The sequence below is a fragment of the Acanthisitta chloris genome, unplaced genomic scaffold (genome assembly GCF_000695815.1).
Source record: "Acanthisitta chloris isolate BGI_N310 unplaced genomic scaffold, ASM69581v1 Scaffold42180, whole genome shotgun sequence".
Classification (NCBI taxonomy): Eukaryota; Metazoa; Chordata; class Aves; order Passeriformes; family Acanthisittidae; genus Acanthisitta; species Acanthisitta chloris.
Window position 1 is genome coordinate 1 of NW_008651846.1, and position 27,203 is coordinate 27,203.

The 27,203-nt window shown below is 39.0% G+C and overlaps 2 protein-coding genes across 2 annotated transcripts; one reads left to right on the top strand and one right to left on the bottom strand.

Annotated features, from left to right (window-relative positions):
- Positions 1 to 995: 995 nt before the first annotated feature.
- LOC103802302 (retinal-specific ATP-binding cassette transporter-like) lies at positions 996 to 2,860 on the top strand (the record flags this gene model as incomplete). The annotated part of the gene is made up of 4 exons (XM_009074763.1): positions 996 to 1,099; positions 1,187 to 1,279; positions 1,604 to 1,853; positions 2,738 to 2,860. Coding segments are annotated over 4 exons (570 nt in total), but the record flags the coding sequence as incomplete, so codon positions are not given.
- A 2,282-nt stretch (positions 2,861 to 5,142) lies between these two features.
- Positions 5,143 to 26,943, bottom strand: TECR (trans-2,3-enoyl-CoA reductase). Its single transcript, XM_009074774.1, has 13 exons — positions 26,770 to 26,943; positions 18,062 to 18,112; positions 17,511 to 17,562; positions 17,134 to 17,178; positions 15,688 to 15,791; positions 13,477 to 13,592; positions 13,253 to 13,358; positions 8,832 to 8,904; positions 8,702 to 8,745; positions 7,266 to 7,323; positions 6,461 to 6,549; positions 5,446 to 5,491; positions 5,143 to 5,346 (listed from the first exon to the last, which is right to left on the bottom strand). The coding sequence occupies exons 1-13, from the start codon at positions 26,941 to 26,943 to the stop codon at positions 5,219 to 5,221; spliced, it is 1,086 nt and encodes a 361-aa protein (XP_009073022.1). The 3' UTR covers positions 5,143 to 5,218.
- Between the last annotated feature and the right edge of the window lie 260 nt (positions 26,944 to 27,203).

Consider the following 27,203-nt stretch of genomic DNA (forward strand, 5'->3'; position numbering starts at 1 on the left):
TATATTTATTTTCTATAAATCTGAATTTAAATCCATGTTTGGTTTCAGTCTGCCTTTTCTTGTCAAAGCGTAGTCACTCATGTAAAATACGATCTTCCAACATATACCTTGCTGCTTTATCTAGCAGAACAGGAAGAAAGCTACTCTTTTGCAGCCTTTAATATCTTTGGAATAAATCATACAAATTTAGACTAAGCTATATAAACACTGAAATGTAGTTCTTATAAAATATCAGATCATTGCATATCTAAAGGGAAATAGTATATGAAATTACTACCAAAATTCTTTACTTAGATTATACTGTACCACCTTAATTTGTAGGCTAAAAATAAATATTTAATAAAATTTTAGTAGCATGGTCCCTTATGCTATTTAATAATGCCTTTACATGTATTCTGCCTGTATGTAGTAAACAGCGAGATATAATATTTTCTCAGAATTTCTTAAGACAAAATGTTCAATAGAAATTTTCTATCCTGGATTTTTTTTCACATTCTTTGTTACTAACTGGGTTAACTGATTTATGCAAGACCAGACCCTTAGCTGATGTAAATCAGGGTGACTTCACTAGTTCCTTGAATTGAAAAATGTCCTGTATGTTCATGTAAGTAATTCTCCTCTTACAAGCATTGTTGCTCAGAAATGGAAGATTTTATTTGAAGTGTCCACCTCTGTCTTAGGTAGATATCCAAGATGCTAGACTAGGGTTTACCTTTGTCATAATGGTCACTGCATTCCCTTCCCTGCAGTTGTGCCCTACACAGACAGCATTGTATTCTTACCTGCAGGTTCTTGTACTTGTTTCCTTATTGCTTTGTGCCAAGAAGTCCATTGGTATCCATTCACTCGTACTTGCTCAAGGTATATGTGTTTTTTCAAGGCACAGATTTCAGTAGAGAAGCAATTATATGCTAAGGTTGAAACGATGACTGGATCCTAAATTCTCTTTTTCATCTGCTTCTCAGATTTCTATTGTCCTAATATTTCCCTTACAGGACGAACCGACTACGGGAATGGACCCTCAGTCCCGGCGCCTCCTGTGGGACTCCATTGTTGGTGTGCTCAGAGATGGGAGAGCAGTGGTTCTAACCTCACACAGGTAAAAAGAGTTAGAATTCAGAATCCAAGAGTAGCTAAAGTTCATCTGCTGGCTTTTATCTCAAATACCTCTTCTCTGTTTTGAAAGTATGGAAGAATGTGAAGCCCTCTGTACTCGTTTAGCCATCATGGTTAAAGGTACCTTCAAATGCCTAGGCACAATTCAGGAGCTAAAATACAAGTAAGTGGAACATTTCTGTGGTGTTTTTAATGGGAAAATCTAGTATATGTGACATGTACCATTCTTAATACAGAAATTCAATGTTTAACCAGACCCATTTCTGTGTGCAACTCTGTGTATCCTAGACAATCTGAGCAGATCTCATTTCAACTCTTACGCTACACATCACTCCTGTAGGGCAAATACAGGATTTCCTTCAAAGCTAGATCTTTGCAGTATCTTTCAGATACTGTTAATGTTTTCATAGCTGCAGAAAATGAATTTCCATCGTGAATAATGAAACAATCTCTTCATCCAATTCCTAAATCATCATGTGCTTCCCAGGTTTGGAGACGGCTACATTGTCACTCTGAAAATCAAAGCTCCGAAGTCTGGGCTGCCTCCAGATCCTACTCCTGCTGAGCAATTCATACGCATGAACTTCCCAGGGAGTTTACAGAGAGAAAAACACTACAACATGCTGCAGTATCAGATTTGCTCCTCCTCCCTGGCTAAGATTTTTCGGTTAATAATCTCCAATAAGGAAAACTTGCATATTGAAGAATATTCTGTGTCTCAAACAACTTTAGATCAGGTGAGTAAAAAGTAAAACATCCATAAGAAAGTTTTTCTGGTGAGAATTAGGCAACACAATGGGGATGTATCCAAACAACTGAAGGACCAAACTGTTCAGAGAATTATCTTGTACCTCTTTCTCGGGCAAAATTCCCAGGGCTCTCATCAAGAAGTGTGGATCAGTATAGATTTGCAACTAATTCCCTGTGTAAATAGGTGCCATTCGAAAGCTGGTAAGACAGCATTTTCCAGATGACCAAATTCACACAACCCATTCCTTCAGGAGCAGCAGTCTGAGCATGGTCAGCCGTTCAGAATGAGGCTGAGCTGAGAATAACTTTTTTTTTAAAAATAGATTTGGACTGTGTTGTGTCAGAGATACTGTGACGAGCAATTAGACACAGAACCTGGAAAGTCCACTGGGACTTTGGCAGCACCCAGTTGCTAGAGGGTATTGGCTCCATCTGCCTGCTTTCCTAAGTAACTGAGGGTCCACATGTGCAAAAGTGGCTTTGATGGGCTTGCTAGAGAGACATTCCTGGCTCCTTTCATCTTCCTACTAAAATATTCTGTCTCCTTTCACAAACAAACTTGCTTACACTGTGCAAGCCATGCAAACCTTGCTGAACTCAACTCCTCCTTAAAAAATAGGATTTTAGTTACAAGCAAATACATCCAAAGGAAGAAAGCTCCAAGGAAGAAAGTTGCAGGGAGGTTTATCAAAATAAAGAAGGAATTGATGATTCTGGCTGATAACACAGTGTCTTGGTTCATTTGATGTCCATGGATTCCCCTTTCTGTCTCTTTCCTGCAGAGGGGTCAAGAGGATGCAAATGTACAGAGACATTCGACTAACTCATCTCGGTTGATGAGATGGTGACATTTTCTGCTTTTCTCACACAGGTTTTTGTGAACTTTGCTAAACAGCAGATGGAGGATGAGGAAATTCCTTTGCACCCCCGTGCAGCTGGAGCCAGCCGAGAAGCAAAGGTGTGCCCTGCTGGGCATAAGCAGGCAGTTGCATAGACTCCTCCTGCAGTCACTAGTGCTTAGTGTGTGCACAGTGCAAAGATGTGCCATACCAGAGCAGAACAAGGGTAAAACAAAGGTTCCCACATTCAGTGGTACACTGATTTTTTTTCACTTTTCTGAGCACCTGTGCTCTCAACAGCAGCCCCAGCAACAGTCAACTTCTACTGCTCTACCAAGAACACTACATGCTCACAGTGTCAAAGGAAAGGTAGGTCCTTGCTATAGAATAAAATCTTGCCCTAACATAAAGTTCATTATAAGATACAAGAAGTCTCATTCCTCCTTGTTGACATATAAAAAGCATTAATGACAGTTTCTCTAGCTGGTACTTTCAGGCTGGTAGGTTTTTCTTGTTTAACTCTTATGTCAAATGCTACCAGCCAGCACAGGTCCCAAGGCAGAAAGCATTGCCCAGCTTAGACATGGATTCCTGCCATGCTGAGTGCACAGGACTACCAAGGTCAGAACATCAGTGCTGGCTGATGGGGTGAGTGCTGGGAGATTGCTTCACTGTCTCACCAGGCTGCCAGTGAAAACAGACGGTTGTCTCAGCAAGAATGGAAAGAATTAATTCAGATCTCAGACCCAGACAAGAAACTTGCTTTAAAAAAAATTAATTAAAATGATCTCACACTCATCTTCAAGTTGTCTCAAACAGAGGCAAAATGTCAAAATGGAGATTAAAAAGAGAGTACGTCCAAATCTGCCAAAAGTTTTGTTTTCTCATGAAGACCTGAAAAGATGTTTTTGTTACTAAACAAGATGAAATTTTTCTTCTTTCTTGTGAGACTGAACATTAAGTGGGTGTAAAGTGTGAGCAGGGTATGTGCTTTCTCTCTCCTCTGAAGGAAAATTTCAACCTGCTTGTACTCCACACTGCACTCAGTGGGAAATCATTTGACATTTAGCTCTTTTCCCAGGTTCACAGTTAAACTAGTGCAAAAAACAATACTGAAAACAAATTCATAATGATGTATTGCTTCAATTATCTATCAGATCTAATAATTTCTAAGAAATCTTCTCTAAGATATGTTATGCAGAAATAAAATCTGGGTCATGTATTTTTGCTTTGAAAAGTTTTTTTTTCTTCAATTGATGTAGATTTTTTTTAAAAGGACATTCTTGCAGTGTACTGTACAACATATCACAAAACTTCAGCAACCAGCTGTAGCCTTCTCTTTTTGCCATAATTATTTCAACTGATTTCAAAATACAGTCTAGAATTTATTGCATATTTCACCCTTACAAATAGTTGCAAAAATCTTTCTATACATCCATTATAGATAAATAAACTAAATGTGAAACAAAACAGTATCTATGCATTCTCTTCATATTCTAAAAGACCTTGTTTAAAATGTCGTTCAAATAGATTTCAATAGTTCTTTTTTGCTAGATTTACACAAAACCCAACTAAGTCCCACTGAACGTCTTGTGAAAAAGAAAACACAGTAAGTCCAAAATCTGATTTTTTTCCCTGGCTCTGAAAATAGGAAGGGAGCTAGCAGTCTGAGGACTAGCAGTCACTTCATGTATTTACAAAGTGTATTAAAAGCTGTTCAGAGAAGGCTAACGTAAAAGGTCCTTTAGTGTAATAAGGACTAGTTATATGGAAACAAATCTCAAAGATATAGCATAGATCAGATTGCTTCTGAACCTTATTTACTAGTATGCAACTTACTAATGAAGACCAAAACCAGCCAAAAATCCCCAGCAACACAGGATTTTACATTCACAAATACTACATATACTTCTTACTTCAGATTCTTTCAGCAAATTAGGGGTTAGACCCAAATCAGGTATTTGAGATATTGCCTATTTCTTTATTCCAGGAACCATTCATATTCTTTGGTTATGTTATTTGTTACAAAGCACCTGCCTCCAGGCAGCACACTCTCTTCTTCAAGTCAAAGAAGGCAGATCATGCAACTGTCTTCAGGCCAGCTGGTCGTGCTGGCTAAACTGAGCTCTAGTAGTTAGCTGGTGTGTCCTCATTCCAATGTACTTCTGTCTTGCAGAATGCTGCTGCTAAATTTGGAGTTGGTTTTCAGCACAGACTTCTCAGTATTTCTGATCCATCAATCTAAATAGGCTTGTACAGAAAAATCTAAGTCAATCAAGTTACAGTGAACTGCAAAGACTTCTGACCACCAGCTGTGCATTGAAGCCTTATTTTTTAAGGTGCTTCTGAGTTGAGAATTCTTGAATGCAAGAAGTGTAGCTTTCAAGTGCATACAATTTCCCTTAGCAGTGGAGATTCAACATGCACCAAAATCCTTTAATTAATTTATTTTGCAGGTTTACGAGCTTTTTCTTCTTGAAGTTCTGTGCACTATTCAAATCAAACCTTTTTTTTTACAACAAAAAGGGAATAATTGGCATTCTATGACTTGGATAATCCTTGAATTCTCGTACATAGGTGCAGTGTTTATCCTTTGCCCAGATTGTCATCTGAATGAAGCAAAGCAAGGTGAACAGCCCCACTGGAAGGAAAGGAGAAAAAGATACATTTCATTATCAGATTAAGAACACACTCTTGTTGCTGACATCACTTCAGGCTGAAGTACCAAAACATTACTCACCTGGAAGACACTGAGTCATGATAGTGAAACTGATCCAGGTCCCCACCTGTTTTGGCCAAGGAAATTTAAAATATTTCTGGTGACAGCATTTGCATTTATGTCTCTATTGATCAAAAACAACCTTGTCCTAGTATAGGTAAATAAAAAAGCCAAGGTCAGACAGATCAATTTCTAGCGTTAATAACCTTTAGCCAAAAAGGTGAACAGTGTCTAATTATCACAAACAAAACCTTTGTGTTTGATTCCATAGCTATTAGAATGACAAAATTTTAAGCATACAACAGTGTCCTTTCTGTTTCTCTGTCCAATTTGCATTTGTCAGACCTCCATCAGTGCTAGGAATGGTAACTCTCTATAGTCTGAGGCCACGTGCTGTTCTCACGAACATCTGTTAATCTCCACTGAAGTTAAAACCTAATGCTGTTCTTCTGTACAGAAGTGAATGCTACACTGAGTTGCACTGATTTTACCTGGTTTTGAACTGAGTCAGGAGTTTGGCTCTTGATTAAGGAATATGAAATTATAAACTGATTTGAACTTCAAAAGCAGTCACCACCAACACAAGCAACTGTGGAAGAAGATTTGGGCCTATTTTCTCTGTCACAGCATCTTCTATTTGTCTGACCATTATCTTCTTGTCTGCTGTGATATTTCTTGGCTCTTATTTTATAAATCCACCAGACATCCCCATCTCCTCATTGCAACAGTGGCAATCTCCCTGTTCCTGGCTGCAGAATTTGCACTGCTTTCTAGTGCATCTGTCTTGTCTAGCAGCCACACTGAAGCATAAGCCCAGAGTCAGGGCTGTCTAAGGTTAGCCCCACCAGCACTGTCTCGAGGGGAGGAAGAGCAGACAAGTTTCTATCCACAATCTGATTTGATGGGCTTTAGGGGAGGAGGGAAAATGCATTGAGCTGAACTGTTTCAGAGGTTTCTTCCATGTTTAACATCCCAAACGAAATGAATATATATTCAGCAAAACTAAAATCTGAACATCTTGTTTGAAAATACATACCTCATATGTATAGTTAGGGCAAGATACAAAGAAAAACAGCCATGTGAAAGGATTCTTTGTTGGATATGGGATCTTACGGGTTTTGGATCCTATAGATTAGAAAACAAATCACAAAATATTCATACTCCTAAATACATTGTTTCCTATAAAGACAACCCAACTCTGCCTACTCCTGTGTCTCTTGATTGTGACAGGGACAAGCAGGATATGGGACGAAAGGATGACCTCTGGACTCATGAGAAGGAATAGGATAACTGTAAGGAAATGTTCTGGGCATTAGAAAGTCATCTACTTATGCCTTTGATCACAGTTACTCCTGTAAGAAGAGGTACCTCAAGTTTTAAATTTAGAAGTTAAAGGTTTTCTCAGATTGTTGCAGAATGGGATTTTAGCAGCCATAGTTGATCACTGCAAGATGTTTGGCTCATGCCTGACCTGCACAGAGACCTTGTGCCCCTATAGAAGCCAGTGAGATTACTTTCCCTAGCTCACTAAAACACAGCTTGTACTAGTAGTTTTCTTTTGCACTGCCAGCATAACCAATATAACTGCTCCCCCCAACACAACCTGACCCTTACCAATAAACATTACACTAAAATAAGAAGTGTTGTTCAACATTCTTGTGTTGGATTCCTCGCACTATCTCATCAGAATCCAATCTTTACAGTGCTGAGCAACCTGTGATCCCAAGGCAAACATCTGACAGGTATCATCACCCCCCAGGATCAGGTCTTTCATGAGGCAGAGTACCTGAAGAAGTACTGAATGGCTGTGCATAAGTGAAAAATGATCATGCAGTTTTTACCATTTCTCCGGAGGTCACTGAGTGCAACATGAATGGAAAAATTGCCAGCTTCACACAGCTGCAAGAAAAAGTATGACAGAGTTAAAAATGTGCTTCCCTTCTATTTGGTTTTCTTCCTTTTGCCATTTCCTGGGGTGCTTTAAAGTATTTTTTTTTAAAAAAGGAAAACAATCTACTGTAAACATAATTAATAACCTTAACTGTGATTGCTGCCTGCCAGGAGGATGGAGTATCTTCATTCAAACATGAGTCTGTATTATACTCTGTTATATACTTATGGTGTTTTCCAGAAAATGTGGACTCTGTGTCCAAAAGATCAAATTTACTACTCATATAATCCCCATGAGATCTAAATAAACCAAAGGGGATAAAAGTAAACCCAGGAGATACTTGCTTTTTGTTGTTCTTATGTCTTTAAAAACACCTATAAATGGATTTGCATAGCTTTGGTTTCTCAAAAGTTATTAAAATCCCAAGGAAGATATGGGTTGGACTCTAAGTAAGTTTTCTTCTCTAGAGTATAAATTATATGAGTCATGAAATATAATTGACCTAGCTTCCTCCACTGGTTTTAAATAATGCTTCCCCAATCAATTATGAAGGAAGTATATTGAAATGAGCCATTGATGTGATTATGGACACTCTCCAGTGTCTGCAATGCATAACTATTAAAGCAAATGACTAGTGGTCAGAGCTCCTGCATTTTATTCCCAGTTCTGTGCTTTCAGGTAAGGAATCTCTCTATAAAATGTGAATAGATTATGACCTCAAAGAATTTTCATACTGGGAAGCTGCTTTGAGATCCTGTAGTCACAGATGATTAGTTTGTCAAAGCGAGTGAACAGCTGATGTTCTAAACAAGTTACACATACATGGGGAAAATGGGTACATCTTTTTGGCTACAGTAACATTGCTTCTGCGTGTATGAAAAGCTTCTAGGAACTGTGAGAATGAACAGTGATTGTAGAATTTTGATTCATAAGGAAAGCTGTAAAATGCTTCTGAAGCTCAGGAAAATGCACCTCTATCCCTGGAAATTATCAGCAACATGCTTTCTTAGTTGGCCAGTTCTCTGAGTTTTATGACCTGCTGTGATCCTTTACAATCAACAGTTCACAAAACAAACTCACTGGCTTTTAAACACAGTGTCACAAACTCGTAGTTCCACCTTTCTTTTAAAGATTGTGAGAGATCATCCCAATGGATAAATATCCTAGTCTTGGAATGGATACTGAATCAAAATATTCCCCTGTGTACAAAATCACATTAAAAAATGGACTGATTTATCTGTTCTGCAAGCAAGTGGTCAGCTTTAGTAGTCCATCCCAAATGTCCAAGTATTATGTATCTGCTTATCCTACTCACTCCTCCACTTATACAACAGAAGAAATAAAGAGACACATTTTAGCATTTTATAGAAAGAGCAACAAACCTACCAGAAACATGATCACAGCAAAATTTATCTGTTTTTTCCCATAAGCTATTAAAAAAGAAATTTACATGGGATTAGTAGTAGTATGCAAACACATAAGTACTTAAGTCATTGAGGGTTGTGTTGCTACTTACAAGGAGGAGTGTAAAGAGGATGATTGATGTAATAAGCAAGCCAAGCTGCAAATCCCCAATAATACAAGCAGTTCTGAAAAACAGGCAATTTTTCGTTGTTTTAGTACAATCCTCTAGGCCAGTATTCACTGCAAGGACTGTTGATGACAATGAATTGGGCTAATCCTTCAACTTGCTGTAATACAACAAAAATTTCAATACTAAGTGTGGTAAGGTGGGAGTAGATAACAGGAAATAACAGAAAGGAAGTAGTGCTCATAGAGTAAGGTTTCCTCTCAAATATCTTGGAGCTCTTAAATTTATAAACAATTTTAGAAGGTATGATCATACTATTGAAAACAAATTTATTTTGTCTGGCAACCCATTGGGCAAAGTTGAAGTGCATACAGACTGTATGTTAAAGACAGATTTGTTTTGCTGACTCTATAAAACCAGATTTAGGCACTGTGCTCTCTTCCCTGCTTATTTGTACTGCCCAATCTCTTACCTGTTATCCCCTCCTTCACTCCATTAGTTTTCTTTCTTTCTTTCCCATGCTTTAACTTTTCCTACCTAAAGTCATCATACCTGATGCTTTCCTCTGCACTTTCACTGCATGGTCTTTAGTTTGTCCCTTTTGCTGCTGTTCTTGTCTTTCTGTGATCCAGCCTCCATTCTCTGAACACTGATAACATAGCTGTAACTAATGGCTCCATTGACTCATTCCTGACCAATCTCAGAGCTTGTGCACAGGCTTCATCCTTGAAAAAAACTACTTACAATCCCAATTTTTACCTCTTGTTTGGTTTCCTTGGCCCTGCCTACAGTGTGTTTCTTCCTCAGACTCATTGCTGCTTCAGGATCTTGGTGACAGGTTATCTTCTCCCTTTTACATATATGTAGGTAGGAAGGAGGCCCTTTCTTGGCCCATTCCTCTTCTTCCTCTGTGCTCTAACCTCTAGGCATTATTCTCTTGCAGACAGACTTTAACCCTCATCAACAACTCATAAATTTGCCTCTCATCAGTTGAGTCTTCTTCTTTTACCAAACCTAATGCCTCAGTTTTTAATGTTTTAGGACATGTTTGTTTATCACCTGGTCTTCAGCAAGATCAAAACTGAGCTCTTTATCTTCCTTTCACCACTTCTCCTGTTCTTTTCCTTTGCCTTACCTTTCCATCCTATTTTCACTCTTGAGTAGAACAATGATCTTCTTACTCTGATGATGCTCTTTTCTTAGCCTTCCAATAGGTTCCTATACCTTAGACATTTCTAGATGTTCCTGCTTTCTCCTTCACAGCCTTTCTTTCCTGCTCATGAAGTCAAAATTCTTACCCAAGGCTGCATTTTTTACTGTTTTGACTGGTTTAGCTTTTTTTTTTGCTTTGAATTTTTCAGTCTCTTCCCCCTGTATACACCAGAATTTCTAGCAAGAATGAAATGGAAGAGCATTTACCTCAGCATCTGCAACCTGACCTAGTTGACTGCAGTGTCTGATGGTGCATTTTTCTGAAAATTCTGATGAGGGGTAAGCCCACTCATCTGCTGGAAACAGTTGTAACAAACATTCAGTTGCATTTCCAGTCTCTTTTCAGAGTTAAATGAAGCACTGAAGTGCCCAGAGACCTTAGACAAAATGGATACCCTTTGGGATATGCTGTAATACAAGCACATAGTATGTTCTTGCTCTGAGATTATATATTAATAGATAACTGATGAGAAAGAGCTAATTATTAGCCTATAATTACAGATCCGGTAGGACAACAGTGCAGAGAAATTAAGTAACTTCCCTGTGATGACTTCTTTTTCCCCAGGGAATGCAGCAAAGCCAGAGGAGTGACTCTAGTGAAGGTCAATCTAGTTAGTGTCCTATCCATAAACTGCTGCTTCCTTCCTAGCACTACATTCTTCAATCATCACTTACAACGTACTAACTGCTGCACAAACTTAGGTGAAAACAGTTTCTTGCAGTCTTGGAAAATCTTAAGAAAAACCCTTCCATAACTTCAGGGCTTGGCACAGGATGGAAAATATGGCAGTGAATTTCAGTGAAGTAAAATTAAATTAATAAATTATCATGGCTTGGCCCCCAATAATACATGTTGCAATTAAACTGAACAAGTACTACTCAGCCAAAGAGCATGATTTACTGCAAGAGTATTCCTCAGATATAAGAAAAGGAGCTTTAAGATGCGTGGGGTCTACCACTGCCAAGGACCTCAGCAGTGACACTACAAATGTGCAGTGGCCACTAGAAGCCTTATTGCTCATGAGGCCTCCAGTGAGGTTCAGATAGGAACAGCAGAATACATGCAGAAAGAAAGAGTTTCTGTGAATCTTTCATATTCCAGGTGAATAATAAAGCTTTACAACAAGCTAATGTTGTGGATCAAGTACAGATATTGTAGGAATCCCATAAATAAATTATTCCTAAATTCACAAAGTTATGGTTAGGATTTTTGTCTTCTCTACTGCAATTGACAATCTCTATTTCTTAATGTCCTGCCTATGTTTATGACTTGCATGTATCCTTCTGTTTGTCTTGTTATATTGTCTTCAGGTTCCCATGGTATTTATTTTGGTCTGGTGTTTTCTTTCCTCAGGTGTTTCTAGAAAGCAATGATATCCCTTCTTTCTACGCACAAAAATGTTCAGTAAGACTAGTCATGAGACTAATCTTTGAGGAATTCCACTGGTACCCTCCCTATCATTAAATGTCTGGCAGATACTTTTCTGACACCACCATAACCATCTTTCCTTAAATTAGTTCCCTTATCAACACAAAATGTTTGTATTAATCTCTGTCTTATTCATCCTGAGCCAGTTGTTTACTAAGCCCAGATAAATCAGGTATTCTACTTTTCCAATGCCTAGAAAAATCACATATCTTAGAAAGAATTATAGTGTCTTATTATGTAGCATGAACTGCTTCATTGTGGGGCATAATTTATTCCTATTTCCATTTGGTAAACAAAGGATGAAAAGTGCAAATCTCATCAATTCCTGTCTCAGATCTCTGCTTATTGAGACTGAAGTGTCTCCTGTAAAGGTAGCATTCCATTGCACTTAGGAAATAAGCTGCTTATATCTGTTTGTCTACCATTTGCATGTGGGAGAAAAAAGGGAAGAGGATGTGATATTTTTCTCACTGGCACAATTTTGGAGTAACACCGCCAAAGTCAGAAATTATAAAAGCAAATCGAACCCAAGCATTGCTAAGCAGGTAGAATAAGAACTGTGAGCAACTTTACAGGTGAAAGCAAGTGCCACCAACCTGAGAAGATGGAAAAGAGGAAGTGATCAGAATGACTGGCACAAATTGCAATTTTAGCAACAACACTTTGTATGGTCTGAAAGGAACAAGTAGCTGTCAGAGATGGCAGTGAGAAAAAGAGGATTTATCACACTGAACAGATATTTTTTTCAAGGTAAAGTTGCTCATTCATCTGCTGTTCAGCATGCATTAGCTACTGTTGTGTCAAGCACAAGAGATCTGCTACCCTTTTAACACCACCTGCAGTCTTGCTGCAGGAAGCACAGTAAATTGCTAAGGAGGATTCTTTCAGAGGGCCACAGAGCCTCCTTCCATTTCAAAAGCATGAAGCTATCACCTGAGCCACTGAACAGCTGTAAGGAGTTAGCCACAAGGTAGAGCTCCAGCTGGTAGGAGTATCACTACTGTAACTCAAATTCCAAGGGACTATCTAAATGCCAAATGTTGAATATCCAAATGCTAACACGATATGCTTTTCCAGGTGAGATTATAATTTCTTGGTTTCCTGAGTATAAGGTGTGTTTTTTGATTACCCGTGTGTACCCTGTTGCAAACATTTGTAAAGTAACTACAGTTTATTCATAACTGTGCAGTCACTGTGTTACTTCACAGACTCCTAGGAAGCAGGGCCTCTGCACCCCAACAGCTGCCCTGTGCCACAGCAGCACTCAGAACATCAGGGGACGCTCCAGCAGAGAAGAAAATGCAGCACAACCAAACTGCTTTGTGCTGGGTCTAAGGTAAATCAACAGTTGCTTAGCAGCAAAGAGAGTGTTGGGGGCAAAGAAGATGTAAAATGACTGTTACAAAAAATAGATTTTTTTTTCTTTAACAAAACAACCCTCCCAACAATGTGCTTGGCTGTGCTACCTTAAAACTGAACATTGCTACTAAAACCTTCACACCCAAGTGTGTTTCACTGGAGTGAAAAGGAAGGATATGCTGAAGGTTTAAAGTTCTAAAAGATAATGAAACGCCTATCATATTAATAACAGAGTAGCAACATGTGGGTTATATAATAGTGACATTAAGTAATCTTCTGAAGGAACTACAGCTGTATGGGTGAGATTTGCTGTGCATTGCTACAAAAGCCACACCAAAACATCTGTGCTGCAGAGGCTGCATAGGTTGGACTGGGGGGGCTATGGATAGATTCTGACACAATTTACCTTCACAATATTCCTCAGTGGCATAGTCCCACGGGAGAACCGATGAACAAATACTGTTTCAATCAATCTTTTGATGTAGTGGAAAGAATGGCAGATACATGCCAAGCTAGAAACAGCAAGACAAAAGCATTTAAGAGTGCTTAAAAAACCAAGTGGGGCAAGACATTTGGAATAAGACTACAATGCTAACAAGAAATACTACTCAAGCCTGCAAATGGACTTACTTAACTACTGGGTGCGAACTTGATGTAAACCTCTCATCCAGTCCATAGACAAAAGTCATGCGGAAATAAAACAGAAAATAGATGCACAATGGACCTGAATATTCTATCAAAAATACCTGCAAAAAGAGAGAAAATAATTAGACAGCTGAATTAGATGACAGTTTTGCTTTGGTTTCTTTGAGATAAATAATGCAGAGGGATAAACACCTCACTGACCCAGGATGGCATTCCGAGAGGCAGGGAGGGAATAGCAGGTTTGGGCTTGGGCTATGAAACTGGTAGACATGCATGGAAATATTTAGCAATGATTTACCTCAGGTGCCTTCAAACAGCCATTGCCAGTGCAGCAGACACAGTATGGGTATGAAAATCTAATAATGGCAGCCCAGAGATCATGACAAACATGCATGCAAGATTACATTTATGCAGCTCTCAGCCTTCTCTTGCACTCAAAAACTGTTGCTTTGCTTTGAGTTTAAAACAAAATTTGGTGAAGATTTTGTCTTGACAAAGGAGTTCTGCTTCTACTGAATGAATTTTGTTTAAACTGGAAACACAGCTTGTCAGTGTTCACAGTAACTGTGTGAACAGTTAGCATAGCAGTTGTCCTGGGAAACAATAATTTTATTCAATGTTCAAACAATCTTTAATTTGATCACAAAGAGGAAAATAAAAGGAAAGGGGAAAAAAAGGAGAGATTAAACCAAAGAAGCTATTATCTAACCTGATTTCATGTCAGATGGGTGTACATTTCTTCAGAACATCACTTTAAATTGAAGTTAACTTTGGATCAAACATTAAAAGTTGAATTTTTCACACTTCTAGAAGTGAGGGAGGTAGCTTCATACCTCATTTATGGAGAAAGAATGGAAATTGATTGTTCTTCTGTCAAAAAAACCCACCTCAAACAAACAAAAGACCCCACAAACAACAAAAAAAAAACCCCCAAACAACAAAACAAAAAAACCCAATCACTGTTTTTTAATGTGTTTAAAGTCTTTCTGATACTCAGAAAAGTTGTGTTATTGACTTCTGTAACAAACAACATTTTCTGTGGTGAATATCAGACTTGGTTGTAGGTAAGTTCATCTTTTTGATTTGATAATACTGAAGTATTTCTTGGGTTATGCTTGAATGAAGTAGCTTGAAGGGCAAGGAAAGCAGAATGTGAAAGAAAGATTATGGAATGGCAGAAGTCTGGTGTTACTCCGCACTGTGATATTTTGGTATATATTAATGCACATGTGTCTAGGAGTCTACACTGCCATTAGAAGCTTTTGCCTGCCTTCCTGGGTTTTTTGCTGTATAATAGCAGCTTGATTTGTCAGCATTGCATCCAAGTAATGATGTTAAGATTCAGTCTTGCAGAACATTTGACTTTTTTTATTTTACCTCCTATCCATGTTGTCTTTGCTATTTGTCATCAACACAAGATTTTATTAATGTCTCATAGCTAAGAAATGCTAAATATGGCTTGAAATTATGGGGTAATTTTCCCTTCAGTGTTGTGCTGTTTTATTGGAACCAGTGTAATATGTGCAGCAAGGACCTTCTAAAGAGCTGGAAGGGTCATTGGTCACCTCACTGCGAAAACAGCAGTGCTGTGTTGCCTGCCAAGTGAGTTGTGATAGAATTTGCATTTCAGCTAAGACAGTAAATATGCAAGGTCTTTGTGGGTGGCTGCTAATATTGCAGAAATTATCAGGTGTCCTTAGCCTGGGATGCAGTCATGTGCAGACAGCTAACTGACCTTACTTTTGTGCATTTTCTTGCTGAAGTCACTTCAAATACTGACATGTGAAGCTGCTCACATTCCCCTTTGCAGGACAAATTCCTAGGTGTATAATCCTAATCTTTGTCAGGAGTTACACAGGTCCTGTGAAGCAGATCCCCACAGGCATTTACACATCACCAGATCCTACTGATTTTGCAGTAGACATCTAAATCTATTTGAGAATCTGCACATTATTTCTGTAGAGCCAACCTACCTTACGGCAAGTTTTCCACTGCTGCTGCCCAGGGAGCTAGGCATTCAGTGTATCTGTTACTGCTTTCCGTGCTTAAATGAACTGAAGCAATGAGGATTCATTGCATGCATTCATTATCAAAGCAGACATCATGCAGAAATATTGGAGAGAGAGAAAAAGTGATGCAAGGATTAATTATGGAAAAACAGCCATTAAAATGGCTCAGACTTGAAGCATAGCTCACCGTAGTCCATCCTATCTGTGGCCCTAAATCTTTAAAGTATAAGGTAGCAGTTGTGCCAACAGGGAGGTGCTGCAGGATTTCCTCATCCCTCAGGGACTTTCCTTCTGAGAAGGAAAGAAGTAATTACATCTCAGTGAAATTCAAGTCAACTTTGGTAGTGTACTAGCTTTATATTGTGCTTTAATCAATCTGTGAGACTCTTTGATATGACATGGGTTTTACTGGAATCTCAATAAACAGACTCAGAATGTTTATACTTAATTTTTATTTATCCCTGTAATCACATATAAGCCTGGATCCTCTGTTCACATCAAACAGAAGAATTCTCAATCCTATGGGTCTGCCTGGTCTAGTAGACTTGCTTCATCACTGCTAACAGTAGAATTTGCTGACAGGTCACTACCCTTTACCATAGTTCACTGACCTCTGAGTCAGCTGCACCTCTATCTCTCTCCACTCTCTTCTACTCTTCTCACTGCTCATGGTCAGAGAGAAGATAGGATAAGCTGTGATTGAAAGGCTCTCCTACAGAGAATTTCATTGCTTACTTTTTTCCCAACCAACCAGCTAGGAGGTATTCCACAGGACTTGAGCTAGCACTCAAGGTTTTACTGCCTGGATTTGGAATCTCCGGAAGGACAGCATTTTCTCATGGCAAATCTCACAACATAAGTTCACAGAGGATTCTGACAAGGTAGATCTTCGAAGAAGGAAATAAGATACTCATGCATCTGTTTTCCAGGGATAGATTTTACACAATGAACTAATCTTCACCAATATAATTTTAAGGGACTGTTTAAATGAAATTATGCCCAATGAAAGCAAAGGAAGAAAGTGCTGTACTTTATACTGAATGCTGAGGTGAATTAAAAGTTTGGCCATGAGACTTTCTTTTGTGCACCCAGGCCACGTACTGAGAGGCTTCTAGTAACAATACCTACAACTGTATTAATGAAGTCAGCCAGCTGGCATCAGCTTTGTCAGCAATTCCTACATCCATGGCAATGTGTTTTGCATTAGCTTACCTCAAAAGAACTGTAATTCCTGCCTGAGAGCAGAGGATTATGTGAATTGATAGCTCAAACTCATAGGCCTTTTTAGTACTCCCAGCTGAGCATTACCATGGAGATGATTTCACTGCAGCTAAGGGAAATTAATATCTAGGTTCTGTGCTGCCTGTCTTGAAAGCGAAAGTGCTCAGTAGTTAGAAAGTGCATTGGAACAATGGACAAACTCCTGAGTTAATTACCAAGGAGCAGGGACATGGGTGGAACTCTGTTCAGAACTTCCAAATAATTACTTTTGTTCTGGATTCTTTTCAGCCTTCATACTGCTAATTAATATAGCTGGAAACTCATTCTTAAGAGCTAATAGCCATGAAAAGTACACATTTCATGCCAGGGCCTTGCTCAGAGTTTAGTTACTCTAGTCCTCACAAGTACTTACTTGGATCAAGTTTTATTGACTGCCTTGCTGGATACCACCGAGGATCTGTAAGACCATACAGAATTGTGTGATATACAATGTTTGGTTTAGATCATCCACTATTATAATGAATGCAATACAACAACATAAGCTCTAGTTAAAGATTTTTATGAATATTTATTCAGTGTTAGTATCAGTGATGATTTATGCAGCAGAAAGAAATACAGAAGCATATTAAGACAGTATAAAATAATTATACTGAAATCTGTGATGACATTCCTGTGTTGGTTATCAGAACTATGTGTGTGTACACCACATGTTTCAAATTGTGCAGTTTTTTCCTGTTTATATACTGGATATTCTGATGTGTTGTGAGCTGCTGCAGAGGTTATACTCACATAATTTATGGAACATCAATCTGATCTCCCTAATTGTGGCATTTGGTTCCACCTAGGCAACAAAAATATTGCATATGTAAGATGCATATTTTGAAAGAAAATTACTAGGTGTAAGACTATTAAGTCAGATAGAAATGTGACTTAGACAATGTAACAATATCTTTCTCACAGATGTCTAGTATTGGTATGGATGATTCAAAGTACTTCTGACAGGAAAGAGGGAGGACGATTTGTGACACCTGTCTCAGAGGCAGCTTCTTTAGCAGTGATCAAGAGTTACTACCATAGCAATGACAATTTGATGACTTTTGAGTAAGAAACAACTGGCACCATCATAGTGAAGCAGCTGCAGTTGTGCTTTTTGCCCAAAAGCTTCTTCTGGAAAAGGGTTGAAGTACTTAGTAGTCAGTAAGAAGTTTGCATAATCGTTGCAAGGGGCCAAAGAAGGGCTATCAGCAGACAAAATACCCTTCATAAACACTAAGTGTACTTAAGAAGAGATTATAATTTCTAAAAAGTCACCTAGCCTTTTAAACAGATTTTTGTTTTACCTTATCTAGGAAGCATAGCTGTTTCTTTGTCTCCCAATCAAGGATTTCCACCTGATAGGATACAAAATAATAATTAATAATTATTGGCTAAATAATGTCTAAACTCTTAGTTGATTCCCAAATTCACTATCATTGTTCAGCATGAGACACCATTTTTCTCTGATCAGTGAACTGTGCTAAAAACCCTCCTGGATGTTCTCAAGAGACAGCTTTAATCACAGCCAGGTTCTGAGAGCACTCAACTTGCAAAAAAAATAAGTAATTGCCAAACAAATTGTCTTCCTGGATATATTCAGAAGCAGAAGTAGATAACTTATTGATCAAAACACATTGATCTGGGGTATTTTCTTATGCTACAGCAAGAGGAACAAATAAGGGATAGTGAACTTTCACAGGAATCACTAGGGAATAATATTTTTATGATTCATAAAATTCAAAAGGCAGTTTGAGGCAAAAATATTTAAATGTGTATATAAATGCATGTAAGCAAATATTCTGAGCACATACAGCTTGAAGATTAATGTGTATTTTTTCCAGAATATTTTAATTGTAAAGAGAGTGGAAATATTGCTGGACATAACGAACAAATGCAGCTAAATATCCAAAGTTCACAAACCCTTCAGCAGTTATTATAGCAACATTCAGTGCCACTCTCTCAGATCACGTGTATTAGTAACTACATGCTAGTATTTTATATTCCAAGCAGTGGTTCAGCTACAGCTCTGAAAAGGAAAGAGCAGTTTATTCTGTGATCAAATGACACTTTGGCAAAAAAACCCTTATGATTTTAACCAACAGACAAGCAGAAAAGTCCCCAGACATTCCAAAGCCCAGTGGCAGCAGCTTACCCAAACCTAAAATACAGTGATGCTCCATTAATTTGGTTTGTTCCCATCAAACACTGTAAGGGCACTTTGTGGTACAGCTAAGAGTGAAAGTCTAAAGCTTATGTGTTGCACTAAATGCCTGGGATTTAGTACCAAAAGATGTTGTTGCAGTTGTTGTGGGGTTTTTTTTATATAAACATCTAGCATTATGTTTGGTATTAACTGGCCAAGAGGACAGATTAACATTAGACTTTAAATATGATTCCTCACTAAAAATAGGAGTCATGGTCCAATATCTTTCTGATAGGGTTGCTTTGAAGAGATCACTTGGTTAGAGTATCTTATTTCCTTGTTATACTTGTCCCAAATGGTTGTTTCTCTGTTGGCACAGCAATGGAGCACTTCAGCTCCACCAGAGCTATCAAATCTGATCTGCACAAGGGATACTAATGCCATGATATTTCCTACCTGTGCCCTGTAAGCTCTAACTGGGATATGTTTTCCCTTAATTTTTTATATTTGAAATAACACAACTTTCAAGTCTTAATGTCTGTTTGTGTGAAATCTCCGTGGGAAGGCAAATTAAGTGGATTCCTTTCCCAGAGGCCTATTCTTGAAATACACCATTCTGACTCTTGCAGTCCACAGAACAAGAACAGAGCAGGGAGGGGGCTGTAAACCATTTCTTGTACCTTCTGATGCCAAGCAGCTACAAGGACTATTGAAACCTTTGCTGTACCTCAAAGCTTTTTGCCAATGAATATCATTGGGCTGCCCTACAGACTGCAGCAGCACCCACAGTTTTAGCAGTCTCCTTCACATTCCATACCCAATCCCAATCTATACATTTTTATCAGAATCCCCCAGGGGCAGTTTTAATCTACAGCCTTCAGTGGTTATATTAGAGAGATCAATTACTGAGTGGTTTGAACATGTTTCTGCCACCTATGATGTTTTGATTGGGTTATTCTTGTTATGCATAAGGCCAGACTGAAAATTATAAAGCACTTCCTTTTGCTCCATGGTTTTCATAGGAGTGGCCATACAGATATTTAGGTACTTCTGTGAACCTTTGGAATCAGTGTGGAAAGCAAACAAATCATCCAAGATGTTCTATGCTGTTATTTGGTTCTATTCCAGCACAATTCTTTGAAGTGCCAAACTGTCATTCTTGCCTGTACTCGCCCATTTCTGCAAGTACCTAAAGGAATCCTACAGAGATCTTGGATCGGTGCAGAGTGGTAATGGTGAGAGGCAATGTGTCCAGTTGCAATATGTGAAAATCCAGATACAAGGAATTTTTCCACCATGAGCTTGGCCAAATACTGGAAGATGTTTCTTAGAGGGGATGTGGAATATCCATCCTTGGGCATATTTAAAACTGGCCTAGTGGTAGCTGCTTTGAGCAGGAGTTGGACTATGTGACTTGAAGGCCCTTGCAACCTAAGTTGCTCAATGTTTCTTTTCCTGAATTTCAAACATTTCATTTACTTTCAGTTACTTTCAAGATCTAAGCAAAAAGCAAACATTCTTCTCCTTTCCAGAAAGATGGATGCAGGAACACAGCTTTAGATTCCACTCCAGTCCACAGGAAGTTGTGCAGCAACAGAGTGAAAGCAAGGTGACTGTTTCCCCTAAGTATCACACCTCTTAGCTGTGCTGGATCCCCCAGTGTGTAGATGTTCCCTACTCAGGGGACAGACAAGCCTGATTCATAGCAAGGACTGATATCCTTTCCCAACATAATGGCCAATCCCATGAAGGGAGGGAGCACTGAACACAGTGTTTCCAGTCTTCGGGCGCAGCACCAAGTCACTTAATGTATTGGTTGGCAACAGTTGTTAATACTCGGCAATCTGTTCTTGGAACACTTACTGATGGGTATCATCTCTTTCAAACATAAATTGTTTGGCTCAGAGAACTTTAATTTCTACTTGTTTTCAAAGCATTTAGCACAATAGGACACCGACTGTTGGCCTGTGGTATGACTTACAGTCCAGTTATCTGGTGAATTTTTAAAGGCATTTTAAACTACAGCTTCTCTAAAACTACTCTGAGTAGAACTCAATCAACAGGCAGATTTGTGCAAAATGTTAAAACTCATTATTAAGTGACTATAAATATATATATATCTTTTATGCTTAGAAGACAAGTTTATTCTATTGCATAAGGATTAAAGATTGATAGTGGCATTCGTAACAGAAAAAAATCATGATTGTTAATGCTTAGAATAGATTGAGCCAAATAATCAATATGTGATATAAGCAGAGAAAAGTACATTCAGCTGTTAAATTTTTATTCATAAAATAAAAAGGGGAAAAAAGGGGAGGAAAGTTTATTCATGGGGGAAAAACAGGCAAGCAAGCAGTGTTTAAAAAGAGTTTTTAAGATGCGGTGTCTCTCTGCAGTAGGATTGCAAAAATATAGTCAGTCAAAGTCCTGCAGTTTAAAGCTATATCAAGTGCTGATGGAACAACAGATCTTCAAAAATTATGTGATAACTGTTATGGAAATACTGACACATTTATAATGTTCGTACTTCTTAGAAATTTTATTTGAAGCCATTTGTAATCAGCAGATTGAGTAAACTGTAGTTGAATGAGACTTTGTTAGCACTGACATAAGCATCTATTGTATTGATTTCTTTTGAAATTGCTCAATTTTAAAAAATGCTTATTTCACAGTATAGGAACCAACCAGTCTGAGAAAGAGTAATGCAGAATGAATTGCCCCTGAACTGTTAGAATGTTTATGTAAGTCAGTTTCCTTGACTTTAACTCCAAAGAAACAATCCCCTGGCTGCCACAGTCCTAGTTAAAACTTTCTAAACAGTTTTCCTATGGAAATAGTCATTTTCTCTATCTCCTTTGACTCCTCTGGTAGACTGCATTGTTCCTGAAGGAAGTAAGCATACCTTAATGGGATCTCACACTAGGGCATATCAAGAATAGATTCCTTGAAGTCAATAGAGTTAAACCAAAGGGAAATTGCTGTAAGCATACTTACACTGAAACTGTTTGTGCTGCTGCTGCTGCTGCACTTGGCTGACAGTCTGAAACTTCCCTTGCCCAGGGATGTACAAACTGTTGCAGAGGATGAGTCTAAGGATCCATCTAGAATCCTTTCTTTCTTAAACAACCAGCATCAGGTGACTCAGAATAAGTAATAAAACAGGGCAAGAAAGTAGTGACTGGGGGAAGGGAAAAGACAGACACAGATATTCTGATTCTCCTGCACCAGAAGTGCTGCCTGTGTATTTAATAATGTTCCATGGATTTTTTTTTCCTCAGTTAGTTTATCCACTTGCCTTTTAAACCTCTGTAAAGTCTTTTGCACGCAGAAAGTCCTGAGGCAGGAAGTCCCACAGCTTCACCACAAATCAGAACCAGGGCAAATGTTTAACCACAAAGTGAAATTTCATCATCTTACCTGTGGAGTGCTGTACCTTGTTCAGTAAGAAATCCAATTAAGTAAAGCCTTACCTCTCTGAAGCAATTGGCTCATATTTCATGAGACTAGAATCTTACTACATTATTTCACTGTTATAAGGAGAAGAGATATAGTGACACCCACACTAAAAAGATTTTATACAATTAATTTTCACTTTTGTAGAATTTAGATATCTAACGTTTACAGATTCACAAGATATACACTAGGTACTTCTCATCTTCCTAATTTCTGCTCCTATGCAAGCAAATGAGCACCAGTGTCTGATCTGTGCTGAAACATTTTCATTTCTTCCACCTGTTTCAGATTTGTTAGTTCGACATGCTCTCACCTAAATCCCTGAGGACCTTGATCCGGTAAGCATCTTTATCCCAAGGTCAGCACAATGCACAGCATTTAGATTATTTCTGAATCAAACTAAACTGTCAGCAAAGGAGATGATCTAGTTCTTCATGCTTTATATGTAATAGTTAGACTCACTGCCAGGAAGTGGGAAAATTGCCTTAGAATGTCTTTTGCCATTCCCCACTCCTCCCACAGGCACACCAAAAAGTACGGGCAGGAGAGTACAGGAGTGTATTCCAGCAAAAAGGGCAGTCTCCTACCAAAGAGAAATCCTGAATTTCTGTCTCTCTGGGCTCCTTCAAGCACTTCTCCCTTCCACTGTAATACTGTGCATCATTTCTCTACAGTGGATGCCTTTTGGGATACCACATGGTAAAGGAAGAGAGCTGAAGTAAACTTAACTGAATTGTCATCTCTGATGCTGGAGCTGGGCACCTAACCTAAAGACATGGCAAAACACAAGTCCCCTCGTGGATCTGGACCTAAGGACTAGAATAGGCATAGAACCACAAATGGTCATCCTTCAGAAAGACAACTCCATTTATAAAACTGAGAGGGATAAAATGAGTCAGCGTACGAATGGTCAGGAAGGCAAAGGAAAGTCTATTCACTTCAGGTAGGAGGCTGCTTCATTTTTCAGAAAAGGAAGAGCTTTAGGGGTTTATGCTTTCACAGTGAATTCTGGCACTTGAAAGTCAATGAAAGCTTTCTAGCTTTACTGGAATGACATCTTCCAGGAGGATACCCAAGATGAAAAAAGAGCTTGCATCAGTTAATACTGACTCAGTGGGTATTTACTTACACTGGCTAACACAGAGCTGCACACTGCCAATTTCCCAGGCATACTGAAAAGTCACATCATTCACCAAGTATCACTGTCACTATGAAGCACATTGGAATGCCTCCACCTGAGAACCTGAGCCAGCTTTGACTCAACACTAAGAAGACATCCAGGTTTTTCGACACCACTGCATAGCCTTTTCCATGTGCAAGAGAATATTCATTGCCTTGGGGCTTTAGCTTACTGTGATTATTTTCTACGATGACAATATTCAGGTAGAAGAGTTTCATAAATTCTTTCTGAAATCACAATTATAGCTTTGCATCCGCACTGTGATTTGCAATGCTGAACTTCAGTATCTCCAGTTTCACTACTACTCTTCATGCACCATTTGGTGTATGGATGTCAAAATGCATATCCAGTGTAAGGATGGCTATGCTGTCTTTTGATAGGGCAGGAGGAGTGGAAGCCCAGGGAAGTTTAGAGACCTTATAATGGCAGGTGAACTCACAAAATCTGTAGTAATTTTTTTAAATATACTTCAAAGAAGCCCATTATTTTTTTCTAAAATGACTTTTGATTTCAAATGTAGCCTTCAAATCCTGAATAACTCCAGGTACTTCCTGCCAAGTAATGTTTTATGATCATCTCCTATAGAAAGTAAAGTTTTTCTCTCAAGCTTCATAGAGACAAAATTCAAATTGCTATCTTTTAAGTGAAGCAGCACAACTGAGTGTTTAAAGTGCTAGTAAGTCTGTGGATAAGTGGTGAGAGAAGAGAAAGGGATAATGTTTTTCCCTATCATCTCATCTCTTTCTGTGATAATAATCTTTTGTGTAACTTGTGAAGACAGAGCAGGTGTCTTCAAACAGCAGGGCAATTTTCAGCAGTATCCCTTTAAATGACTGTTCAAGTATCTCATATGTGGCCTTGTCTTGTTCAGACAATTCTTGGAGGATACAGAATCTTAAAATCCTGTGCAGTCCTGCTTTGGCACTTGCTCTCGGTGCTCTTACTTGCTGAGGCTTTAGTCAGCATAGCTCTGAGTGGGAGAAGCCTTTGTAACAGGAGCTGTGACATCTCAGCCATGCTAGCTAGGCAGCAGCCACCACCCCCTTGCATTCCGAGGGTTTTCATCGCAGACAGAAGTGGGAGGAACCCTAAATATCAGCAAGGGGGGCCAGTAGATTATTGCTTTTAGACTGTACTGCATATGTCAGTTCAATCTATCCTCAGGGAGTGAAGACTCCAAAACATTTTTTGGATATCACTACTCACAAAACACACTTCTCATCCAAACCAGTTAAGGAAGTGAAAGTACAACTGTGGCCCTTGAGACATTAATTTTCTACAGTATCGGTGTATTTGTTCAAGAATCTTTCCTGTAGGAAATCAGAACACCATACTATTTTCTTTATATGAAATGCTTTTGAAGACCTAAACCTGTCAAGTAGACAGAAAGGGTAGAATTCATTAGCCTAACTTCAGAGCTCCACTACAGACAGGTACAGCTGCGCATGTCACATCCACATCCCACCTATGGGAAAGATGAAAGCAAGCACTTCTCAGATAAATTACATCATAAACTCTGAAACATATCTCAAATAGGTCAGAAGAATTGTTCTCTAAACAATTTGGAGAAATGAGCACTCCTAGAGAACATTAACCTAGATACAAGTCTCTATCCCTCATCTATAAATCTTTGGAGGTAAATCTCCTCAAATGATCAGGTGCAGTATTTTCAGTATACACATAATTCTTTAAACTGTAGCTGTTCTTGCCAAGCTTCTTCTGAACTATTAGTGATTTAAAAAATGAGGTGAAATTAGAAACATACCAATACCTGCAGTAAGCAAGACCTATTCTAGCATTATTACAGAGTAAGAAGTGCAGGGGTGGCCACCAAGACCACAGGTCTAGGACTACAGGGACCTGACTTGGCATATCAGGTCTAACACAGGCATCTCATAAGTAGAGGCAAATCACTTGGCCAGTCTGAGGATTTTGGGGGATTGTTCGGGTTTTGGTTTGGTTTGTTGTTTGTTTAGGGCCTTTTGCTATCCATTCATTGGGTCCAGCATACTTTGGCTTAATTAGGTGGTTACTCATAATTCTTGGTACTAAGTTTCTAGACAACCAATTCAAAATAAGGAGGTTAAAGGTACTTCCAAAGCTGAATCTGTCTTTCACTGACTTATTAATAGTCACTTTAATACAATGGTGTTATTTTTTAAGTGTTTCTGTCTTTAATTTTGCTGAGAAAGACTCTCATAAAGGAAGGGAATTAACAGCCAGTGTCTCAGCACTCTCAGTCAGTCTGATGTTCTTGCCCATCCTTTTGTAGGTGCATTAACCAAAGAATGATTCTATTCATGCATAAGGGAGAGGATCTTCCTACATACTCAGGAACCTATTAAACTGGTTGTGTACTAAGCATGATCAAATCCACACACTCACAAAACAGAAAGAAATATTCCACCAATAAACCTCTACTAAAATTGTAACAGTCATATTCTAAAAAAACTCAGTTGGCAACAGTTTGGTGATTGTAAAGTGCTTTGTGATTTTTATACAGAAGCACCACAGAACAGCAATAAAGGGAAAACAGTTTAGAGATGGGCAGGGGAAAGTACAAATCTATACAGTTCCACAAACAGGGAATGCTAATGTTTATAACACCAACAGATTCCCCCAGCCCTCCCTAGGAAGCACTGGGAGAAGCAGGACACTTACCTTCTCTCTTTTGACAGCTCAGTTTTGAGTGGATGGTGGAAAAATGCAATTCAGAATTCAAAGTCAATGACTTTATAACAGAAAACAAATCAGCAGAGAGAACAGTGCAGAAAGCAATAGGCAACAGCACTGCTCAGTGCTACCCAGGCAATCTGTCCACATCCTGCCCCCTGAGCCAGTCCAGACACTCACTGGATGAGCTGGGCAAGTCTGTTTCCACCCATTGTCTGCTGTAAAGAGAAAGGGACTAAGACATACAAGGCTGACATGTAAATTCATGAACCATTCTGAGTTTGAATTCGTGTTGCTTAGACACAGGATCTTGATTTAGGGCTGGATCTGCTGCTATTGTTCTGCCTAGCAAGACGGAGCAGGTCATTCAATTTTCATGTACTTCCCTTCTGTAAAATCGGGTAACAATAATGATGTCCATACTTTTCAGGTCTTCTAGTAATTAGTGCTATTCAGGAGTTCAAGTAAGGCTGAGGGAGAAGAGCAAACCTGCACACCAGACAATGACTGAAGACGTTCGGGAGGGTAATGCACGTGTGCCTGCTCCTGCGTTTGGATCTCACAACAGTTTGGGACACTGGTAGAAATGCGGGAGGCGGTGAAAAGCTTGGCTGGGTTTCCCCGTGCATTGTTTCTAGGCAAGTCATGATGGAGAAACTGAAGTACAAGCCTTCAGAAACGCTTTCAGGATTGCTCTCATTTAGCTTGTACCGACCTGTTTTTGTAATACAAGCCATTCTTCGGATTTTTTTGTATTAGCCAGCCTAACTAATTCTAGCAAGGAGCCGGAGGGGCTGTTTATATAAGGCGATGTTACCCTTGAAGTCCCCAGGTGCACGTTACTCTGCACTTTCTGTAAGCACTCGGAGCTGACTGTCCTAAACTCCGCCCGGCTGTTTTTCGTTTCCCACGCACGATCGAACGCTCCGTGCCAGCAGAGTGCCGCGCTGTCCTTTGGGCCAGTACACCCACTGCCCGCGGCTCCTGGAGCCGGGCC

What these genes read in the sequence shown, in the direction of transcription:
- TECR (XM_009074774.1), bottom strand. Translation starts at nt 26,943, where the DNA reads ATGGCTTGTATTACAAAAACAGGTCGGTACAAGCTAAATGAGAGCAAT. An exon ending in AGCTATGCTTCCTAGATAAG is followed by an intron (nt 17,563 to 18,061) that starts GTAAAACAAAAA and finishes TTTGTTGCCTAG; the next exon opens with GTGGAACCAAATGCCACAAT. An exon ending in GCCCTAACTATACATATGAG is followed by an intron (nt 5,492 to 6,460) that starts GTATGTATTTTC and finishes TGGCCAAAACAG; the next exon opens with GTGGGGACCTGGATCAGTTT.